General features: G+C 39.2%; 1 protein-coding gene across 1 annotated transcript; it reads right to left on the minus strand.

Annotated features, from left to right (window-relative positions):
• Nucleotides 1-2,546: 2,546 nt before the first annotated feature.
• Nucleotides 2,547-10,281, minus strand: RIDA (reactive intermediate imine deaminase A homolog). Its single transcript, XM_040546622.1, has 6 exons — nt 10,113-10,281; nt 6,651-6,756; nt 6,053-6,107; nt 5,182-5,250; nt 3,705-3,760; nt 2,547-3,315 (listed from the first exon to the last, which is right to left on the minus strand). Exons 1-6 carry the CDS (start codon nt 10,175-10,177, stop codon nt 3,247-3,249), a joined length of 420 nt encoding a protein of 139 aa, XP_040402556.1. The 5' UTR covers nt 10,178-10,281; the 3' UTR covers nt 2,547-3,246.
• Between the last annotated feature and the right edge of the window lie 14 nt (nt 10,282-10,295).

The following is a 10,295-nucleotide window of genomic DNA, read 5'->3' on the forward strand; positions in this document are numbered from 1 at the left end:
GGACTAGGGGCCTAGTATTCATGGTCTGTGAGCTACCGAAGCATGTACCATGCATAAAGGGCCAAAATACAGGCAGTCGTTTGCTTCCACAAACCTGTAGGTATCACAGAGATTGCCAAGGGTAGAAATTGGTCTGTGGAGCTTTCTCATTTAAAGGCTGAGAAGAAGATGTACTCTGATGTCTCTCCTTACAAGATATATCTCCAGAGCTATGACAATGTACCTTAGATTTATTTATTTTTAATAACCAAAATAAAAACCCATTTCCAGAAACGTCTATCAAAATCTAGACTATCTTCAGTCCTTAACTTCATCCAAGCTAGCAGTTATCCCATGCTGCAGAGAGCGGTGGACAGGACCCTTGAAGTAAAAAAATTTTCAAGCTAACAAGAAAGTTCTGGTAAGAATTCTGTTTGAATTACCAAAACACACAGCCCTAGAGGAGGTTAATTTTGGACCCTATTGGCTCTATGCAGACAAACATGTGTAGTGTTAGGATCTCAGAAGATACTCAGCAATCTGGCTTGCTAGGGTTGGCTCTTTCACTTAATGCATAACTTCTCTTAGATAAAAACTGCAGCCAAAAGCAAGGTGCTTGTAGCAAAAGATCAACGCAGTTTAAATTTTAAAAATTAGACTTTAAAGTAGTCTCTGGTTTAACAGAGAACAGTTTTATTAAAATTATGTACTGAACTTTATTTTTGTGTTGCTTAATCTGTAGACAAGATAATCATTAGGGAAAAAAACGACTAAAAGAAATACCTAATACCAAAATTAAGAATTGCTTTACATTTATGGAACCAGAATGGAACACAGGACCTGTTAGGTTTTGTTGTTTCCCTCCAAAGTTACATGTGATTGAAACAAATTTTAAATAGTGAAATTGCTATGTCACAGGCTGAACGGCAACTTCATACTTTTCATGCTTGCAACTCAGTCCAAAAACAAACAAAAAAACCCTCTGTTTAAACAAGATTTCTTAAATATTTTATACTTTGCTAAACAGGAGATACTTCCACAATACTTGCTTTTCATATTGGAGAATTATGGGGCTTTGCCTTTTTGTTTAAAAAATAGAATCAAGAAATATAATTCTACTTAAAAAAATTAAAAGTTTTAAACATGTCTGTGTAAAGTTGATTTTATGTTAAGAACTGCTGTTACAGTTGTAAATAAAAGAGTTTATCTCTGTTATTCAAGAATTTTTGTACCTGAAGAATACATATTTAGGTCTGAGACACTCAAGAAGCCATGCAACTGGACTTCAGTTAAAAGCTAAATGATCTTAGAGCTAAAAGTGAATTTTAATTCCTGGCTGTTTGCAGAATTTTACTTACTGATGCAAACATTTTTAATGGAAATAGTGTAGTGACTCTTACTAGTTGCATCCAGCACGCATTTTTATTTTTTGGGGTGCTTCACTTACATTTCACTCTCAGCCTATACCTTACTGGGGAAAGTAGTGGTATATTCATACCCCTTTGTGCCAGTCAGCAGCAGGAAAAATAAAATAAGAGAAACAACTAACTACATACATACTGCCACCTAGTGTTAGGTTTAAGATTGGCAGAGAGGCAGCATAGCACAAGTAAAGCAGGCAGGCATCATAGTAAAGAACGTTGTGAGAGGTAATAAGGGATAACTCTTGCTATTACTTAACACTAAATATTCCAACACTATTGCAGTCTGCTGGGGAAAATAGTTCTGCTACAAAAAAGTTAAAGTAATTATATGTGAGCAAAGCTGTAACAAAGAAACAAACATAAATTGGGAATCCGTTTAAATAATATAACTCCATTCAATGACATTATTCTTAACTGACAAAATGAAGCAACATTTTCTCTCCGTTTCTTAGAAAATCATATCAGGAAGTAGCTGGTAGTAACATGAATACATCTGTTCATGTTTATTCTTAGGTGAGATTGCTTCTTGAGTTAAGAGATGTAGAATATACAAGACGATAGTAAGCAGAGAGAAAGAACAGAACCATGACTAATAGCTTTTATTTGTGGAAAGTCTATATGCAGAAGAGTCAGGTACTTTTCTAAGGTTACTGCTTGATAATTCAGATAGCAAAGCGAATGTATATTCATTGACCCTGAATAAACCAATATTGTGTTTAGATACATGGCTGTGGTGGAAGACAGGGAATCAACTCTACTATGAGGTAGCTTACTTTTCAAACTAGTTCTGTAAAAACACGGTATCCATTTCTACTGATTTAGATATAAGATGAATGCAGAGGGATAGGGTAGCTTACTATCACCAGCATGATTTCTCAGTATTGCTTAAACACCCCACCAAGCAGTTACTTCTGTTCTTAATAGCAAAGAGAAATGCCAAGAACCGTAATGCCATGGTAGCTGAAAGCTTTAAGGATTATTTTTCATTCTTAGCTATTAGGTGACAGATAATAAACCTACTCTTTTGGTTTGAATTATTTCTTATTGAAGAAGCAAAATCAGGACTTTCTTTGTAATGGAGCATGAAAGCATAATCAGGAAAACAAAAAAGTTTGTTCCTAGAAAAGACAAGCACATTTTTAAAGATATAATTATCATTTATTGTCATTAAACAGGATATTTTCCCTCATACAATTTGAATGTCTTTTTTTTCCTCACCACAATATAGTAAAAGTTGAATTAGCATGAGAAAGACTATGAAAAAAGGTTGCAGGTACAGATTCATTTGCAGGTGATTTACAACTATGAGTACATTACTTCAGAGAAGCATAATTTTCTTCTTTCTGAAATGAATATTCACCCTCCTAAGAAATCGCTTCTTTATGAAAAGAAATGTGAGCAAATTCCAACACTAATCTATTCTGTAAAGAAAGCATTTAAGATAGTTTAGAAATGAATACAACAAAATTCTCCAAAACACGGGAGTGAAACATATGTTAACCAATTCAAGTGTTCTACTGTTTTCTCACTTCTGACCTTTTTTCCTTATTTTAAATAATTACTAAAAACCTACTGTTACAAGTCATTAGTTTTCCACGTCCAGATCACCCACAGTTAACTGTCATACATTCACCTAAAATGAGTACTTTAGTATCTGCATACCTCGTCACCATCACAACATAAGGCCCCTGTTCTACAATCAGGCTCAATGGATTTTAGCAGTGCTTCCATGGGTTTCAGGGTTCACCTACAGAGAAGCCACTGTAAGCTTATATTTTACAGACTGCAAGGCCACAATCCGGAAGAAAGCACCTGTCCTAGGTGTAGGATACTCAGCCTTTACTTATAGAGAGGCTGAAACATCCTGGATGGGTCCTTGAATGGCAATCGCTTCAATCTCAACTCGGGCACCCTGTGAGACAGCAATGAAGAAACATATTAGGAATTTAGAAGTATCTATTTTACGAAGCAATTGGATATATAACATGACTGATAAGAACAAAGAGTGACATTTGAAGGGGATTATATTTCTGCTAAATCAGTAATACCACTGTCAATGTTAACATTGAAAATTCACTTTACTCTTCCATACATACCAGAAACCCTTATTTCTACAGTTGTAGCCATCTTCCATTATACAGCAAGGTATCTCATTTTCAGAACTCTTGTATGGGGGAATAAGACCAGTATACTTAAAAGCAAAAACTATTTTATTCAATAAAATAATCACAATTGAACCTATTACAGAATAAGAAAAGTTGTCATAATGTTTCAGAAGCAGGTACTTAGTGTGACACTTACTTTAGGCAAAGCAGCAACTTGATAGGCTGCTCTGGCTGGGAAATTGGACTTGAAAACTGTAATTGAAACAAAACCATCCACAAATCATTTAACTTTGCTTGATAAACCACACAGTTCTAAGTCGTCTGTATAAAATGCAGTCACTGGAATGGTTTCAGGCTCAACAAGACAAGACAAATAATCTTCTGTCCCAGCCTTCTTCTCCCCCACTTTTTTTTTTATTAAATCACTGACTGTTCTAGTATCTCAGCAAGCTACCATTCATCATCAGGAAGGTAGCTACAATTGTGATCTAGTGGACAGAGATAACTCGCACTCTGCTGACACTGCATGGTTTTGACACCAACTTGGCTGAAACAGAAACATTAAAGAATGGTGATCAGCCAGTGCAAAGACTGGAGAGTGGGAGAGGGCTCTTTCACAGACAGAGCAAGGAGGAGAAACAGGACCCTGGCAGGAGTCATGAGCAAGGATCCCAGATTTGTATAAAGTTAGCAGGGGGCAAACCTTACTCATATCAAAGGAAGGCAGAGAAAATAGGCCCTGACCTACTCCTCCAGTCTCAATTAGGCCCAGAGCTCAAGCATATTAAAATAAAAGGAAAAAAAGGGTATCAGTCAAGATATAAGAGCTGAATTTGCATAATTAAATACAAGTTTTTCTAGTGAGAGTTAACACTAGGCTCAGAAATGGCACTTCCATGCTCCTGCACTAACAAAGCAAGTTAATAACTCACAAAGAACAGCAACAACAGCTTTCCTGAACAACAGGTAGGAGGTCTGTTTGCCAACAAGTAACCAAGTATCCAGCTGGTCTGTTTTTCCTCCACTTAAACACACACAATTCCATCCTGACATGCAGAAGACTGTACTGATAGCTCATGAATAAGAGACTTTATTCAGGACCAGATGTTACTATCTAATTAAAACCTAAACCTACAAAAATAAGGAACTTATGTGCATAGCCTCCCAAATTCTTCTGCACAACATGGCTCGTGAATCACCTACTTCGGTTTACATTCAGTTTGGTTAACCAAGCATTATTCTCGTATTCCAAAGTGCAGAAGGGTGGCTCATCCTCTTAAGTGAGCTTTGTCCCGTAACAATAGCACAGAAATTATTAAAAGATACAGATTTTGAAGAAATAAAAATACACAACCTGAAAGTAAGCATTTTAAGGCTGCCTACAGCAGAATTATATGAGGGACAACACAGCATCTATCAAGGCAAAAAAGGAGAAAAATCAACCTGTAGGGTTGATATTTATATGAAAAGTTAGTGGGATGGTACGACACGAGTCCATATGAAATTTGGCTGTACTTGTTCAGGTGTTTGCAAGTAAACTGCTTTAATTTAGTGTTGTATTTCTAATGAAATCTCAAAGAACGTGGAATTAAATCATCTGAGTCATTAAAACACAGTGAGTGTAATTAGTTCTATAAGCCATACTGGTAAAACAAACAAAAAAGTCTACTTACATTGTTTGTAAATATCATTAATATCATTGAAGTCCTTCATGTCTGCCATCAAAACAGTAGTCTTCACAACTAGAAATTATATAACCACAGTTATTTTGAGTTTCTTGCTTTTATTCCATGAATTTATCTCAAATATTATAAACATTTTGAAAAGTTTTCCAAACAGATATTGACCATTAGAACTATCACCTACAGAACCACCTAAAAAAAATCTTAATAACTAGTACATAAAACTTTAAGGAATTAGATATTCCTGACCTGTTTTGAAAGTATCTGTTTTAAAATTTCATTATAAGCCCAATTCTAAAAAGCACCGAACTGATGAAGCAGGTTGATTTAAGAAAGCTATTGTAAGCCAAATGTTGGCAAAAAGTTATATCATATATAATATCTGCTGCCAAAAAAGTCCATAAAATGTCTGAAGATACAGTTTACACTAGAATTTTTTACCCATGACTGCCTAAGCCAATATTAATCCTGGTTTGGCTCCACTATTAGAGCTTGCTTCAAAAGAAAAGGTAATGAAAGTGCCTAGAATATGAACACCATAGACATAGACCTGCTTTCACCTAAAGTAAAGTCTAGGATGTTTAAAATGCCTGTAGTCTGTTGCAGCTCTATCTACACCTGAGCTTCTTCAGTTAGAATTTAAAAAAGTTAGTATTATGGTCAGAAACTTTGGGGGAGAGGCAGTGTCCCTTTGATACCCATCACATAAAAAACTGCACATTGATTTTTTTCCCCCCTCTAGCTATTGATAACGACCTCATATTTAGCAAACAGCTTTATCCTATTTTAGGAGGTCACTTTTTTTTTTTTTAAATCGATGTAAAAATAATCACTTGTTTGCCACCATCGTAACAGCACCTACCATTGCCATAGTCACAGCCTGCAGCTTTCAAGATTTCTCCCATGTTCTTTAGAGCCTAATGAGAAATGAGATAAAAATATTTAAGTATGAGCAAGGTCGTACTTAGGTAAGTATGTAAACATGAGTTGTAACCTAGCTACATTCATGTTGTAGTTCACCCAGCAAACCTTCAACAGTCATCAGTGGGTAAGAAAAAAAACAGAAATAGATTAAAAAGTAAATTAATGAAAGGGAACGTCTAATAAACCCCCATCCATTCATTACATGCAAATGTAGGATGCAGCTCAATCTCATCCTATCTATCCACACAGCTTCTTTGCTGCTGGGGGAACAAATCTTCTCCCTACTCAAAGCCACTGGGGTCAAATCTTCATTTAAAACATTGATTCTTTCCTACATGAAATACAGATTCTTCCCTTGACCTCCAAGGTTGTTTGGATAGAAAAATGACAGGGATTGGATGAAATTACTTCTTACTTGCACATCCTCCAAGGTGAGGTAAAATGTGCTCTCTAGGACTCTTCAATTTCTCATCAGTCTACATTTCAAAAAGCACAAGCCAACTCCATTAAAAGTTTATTGCCAGAACACATCTTACCTGCTTAGCTTCTTCCTTTGCACCTCCAGAGACAAGCTGCCCACTGGAAGGCTCTATACCAATCTGTCCTGCAATGTACATGGTCCGGTCTACAAGCACTGCTTGGCTGAAAAGGAGAAGAGACATTTTATGTTGGAAGTTTCCCTACCAAAAATATTTAACTATTCAAAAATACTCCCTTGTAAGCACATTTCACATTTTCTTCAGTCATTTGTAATATCTCGGAAAGATAGGTTAACATAGAACCACCTAGGTTGGAAAAGATCTTCAACATCATCAAGTCTGACTTACCAAGTCCCATCATTAAACCACGCCCCTTGGTGTCACAGCGCTTATGAGCTGGGTTATACGTGCACAAGTTTGTACACACAGTCATACATTCAATCTGTGCGTGTTTGGTTCAGCTGGGATTGAACCACCTGTGGAAGACAGCATAGCTGTCTTTGAGGTAACAAACCCTGGTTCTCGGGAAGGGATGAGTGCAGCAACACAACCTTAAACTCAGTTGCACATATTCCACACTGCAGATAGACGGGGGGAGGCAGAGGATCTCCATCCCGAGAGCAAACCCTCTCCCCACACCAAATAACCCAAGTGACCTGTTGGCTTAGCTCAGAAGACTGCAGAATTCGAGCTATTTGCTAACCATTTCTATGTAAACATCAGGTATGAAGTCGAGTTAGCAATTATTAACATCTTTAATTACCACAAAACTAAGAGATTAAAACAAAGACTTAAACCATCTATCATGCAAGAGACATAGTTTGCATCCCTTCAGCTGACAGCTAAAAATATTTTGTAAAGAAATTAAAGAAAGGGTCTTCTCAAAACGTTTACGATGCATCAACACCATTTTTTTTTTTTTATCTCTTCCCATTCCACAAGAAAATTTATCGTTCTAACAGCTCAACAAGCCTCTGAAGTTACACAAACTGGAGATAGGCACCTCCCTGAACTACCTAAATTAGCAGCTTAGCTTCCCTTTTATGTCAGTGGAGAAAGAAAGCCACACTTTCAGAGAATGCTTTTACGACCTCTCTTAATTGCTCAATCCACTGACTTTACCTGGGCCTAACCTGGTTTAGGGACTCAGTAAAGTGATTACAGTTAGGCATTCTGAACAATGCCATCACTCCCATCTTCCCTGTGGGACAGGGGTTTTTACCCCCATCCCACATTCTCCTACAATTCCATTAAGGGAAAAAAGCCAGTAATTTATCTGATGGAGTAAAATATCTTACACGGTGATTATTCTCTCTGACATCAGCAACCACCTAAGCTGGGATGAGACAAAATTATACCATTTAAAGAAGAGAAACTGGCAAAAGAAATACTTTTCTAGCTGACACAGTCTAGATAGGAAATGTGTATATGAGCACAACACAGATTCTTCTTTAACTGTTTTCTTTCTTAGCATATCATGCTTTGTTTGAGGAACAGGCCCTCAGACCACAAGCTTGTGTTTCTGTTTCCTGTGTGGAGAACCACACAACAAGGAGATATCAGCTCTCTGAAAAAAAAAAAAAAAAAAAAGAGATTGTCTTATACTGCTTATTATAAAGCAAATGACACCACAAAACATTTATCCTAACTGACCTTTGGACAATCCCAAATCATGAATAATTGGGAAAAAAAAAAAGCAAGCTGAAGCCTTCCAATACCACTGCCAGATCAGCAGCAACCTTACTGAGTCCTCTGCTCCTCGACTTTCTTTTCCCTTGTACGCTTAGCAGTGGAATCCCCTATTCACTGACACCAGTAACAATTCACCAACTTAAGAGTACATTTCCACTGCAATCAAAGGCATGAGAAAAGCTCACAGAAACTCCAAGCACACAAACTACAATCAAATGTTAAGTGCAGATGTATCCTATACCTAGGATCAATCATAGCTACTCTTTATGATTCAGCAGAGACTTAGGCATGTGCCTCAAGTCATTCAGGCTTATGTGCATTCATTCCTAGATGGCCATTATGACCTTAGGAGAACACCCCTCAGAGAGATGGCATCAACAAACATGCTCTTTAATGACAACAACCGGAAAAAGTCAGGTTTTCTTTACCCAAAGGGTTGTTGATTAATATAAGAATATCTCTGCTGCGTCTTTTAAAGCGTATAAATATATCAATGAAATTACTGGAAGTTGGACGAGGTAAAGGAGGTACAAAATATGGTAGAAGTAGCACCCTGAAGGGCTGCAGCAGAGACGGGAACACAGCCCATACACCCCAAACCTTCCCTCCATGTTAAGCCCTCCTTCCTCTGTTACCACGCTCAGAGCAGAGAGACAGCAGTTTTTTCTTGTGCAATTTTTTGCTCACTGGACTTTGAAAAGTTTACTGGAACTCGATTAACTAAGTTAGTGATAAACTTATTGATGGTAGCCCTGTCATACCAGTAACAGGCTGCATAATAAGAAGCAGTATTTTGTTAAGAACTACCAACAAGCACAAAACGCAGGAGTGCAGTTAATGCACAGCAGAAGTCAAGGGCTACATTAAAGGCTAAGCCAGTTGGTGTGTGTGCAGCTGAAGAATTGTTGCTTTCCCTGTCCCAGGTGCTCTGTACAAGTGATGCCGAGCCCCTGGCTGCAGTCCACCAACAGCTCGTTGTTTGCAGAAGTTAACCTTTAGGTCATGGGACTCTCTCTGCCTCTACACACGGTACTTTTCTAAGTTTACAATTCTTATCGAGAACATCCAGCTTGAAGTTCAGGACGTTCATTTTCACAGGAATAGAGACAGATAATGTTTTTGAAGGCATTAGGATGCTACAAGTAGTTTTAAAACCCGAGGAGCCTGTGTTTAAATGGGAAAAGAAAGCATAACATGCCCTGAATGCATAAATAGGAACTCTTAGAAAACACTGGTAAAAACCCCTCAGTATCTTAGCCGTAAGTCTCCAGGAACAATTTTTCACATCTAAATAACAAAGACAAGCCTTTTTTGGGATTCTTTTTTTTTAAATTAATTCCAGAACCGTTGTAATGAAGAATTTCGGCATGAAAAAAGCCGAAGAGCAGCCCGTTTTCCACCAGTATCCTCTGGCTTGAGGAGCGCTTCCACCGCCTGCCGTGCCCCTGTCGCCACCCTCAGCAGCCACCCTCCCGGGCTCGCTGCCCCCTGCTCTGCCCAAATCAGACTGTTTCCGGCGGGGACTGACCCCTTCTCTCCCCTTCTCGCCGATTTCTGCACGGTTTCCCCCCGGTGCCTCCCGGGCGGACATTTTAGGGAGCCCCGCGGGCGGGCTGAAGCCCCCCGCTGCCATTTCGGAACCGCTCCCCTAGGGGGTCCCGGGACCCCGCCGTCCCCAGCACCCCCGGCGGCAGGTCCAGCCACCCCATAACCTCCTCCTAACGCCCCCCCCCAGCCTCCCAACCTCCCCATAAACCACCCCACAGCCTCCCAACTTCCCCACAGCCTCCCCTCGGGCAAAGCCCGCTACCCTCAGCCGGGGCACACCTGTAGGGACCCAGCGCAGCGGGAGCCTTGGCGGTGCTGATTATTTTCTTCACCAGACAAGCCATCGCTGCCGCTAACCCTCGCGCCTTCCCTCACCAACCCACCACCTACTGCCCCCCCGCCTTTACTTCACTTTACCCTCCCCTCCCCTCCCCTGCCCTGCCCACAGCCGCAGCCTGCCCC

The sequence above is a fragment of the Cygnus olor genome, chromosome 2 (assembly GCF_009769625.2).
Source record: "Cygnus olor isolate bCygOlo1 chromosome 2, bCygOlo1.pri.v2, whole genome shotgun sequence".
In the NCBI taxonomy this organism is placed as follows: Eukaryota; Metazoa; Chordata; class Aves; order Anseriformes; family Anatidae; genus Cygnus; species Cygnus olor.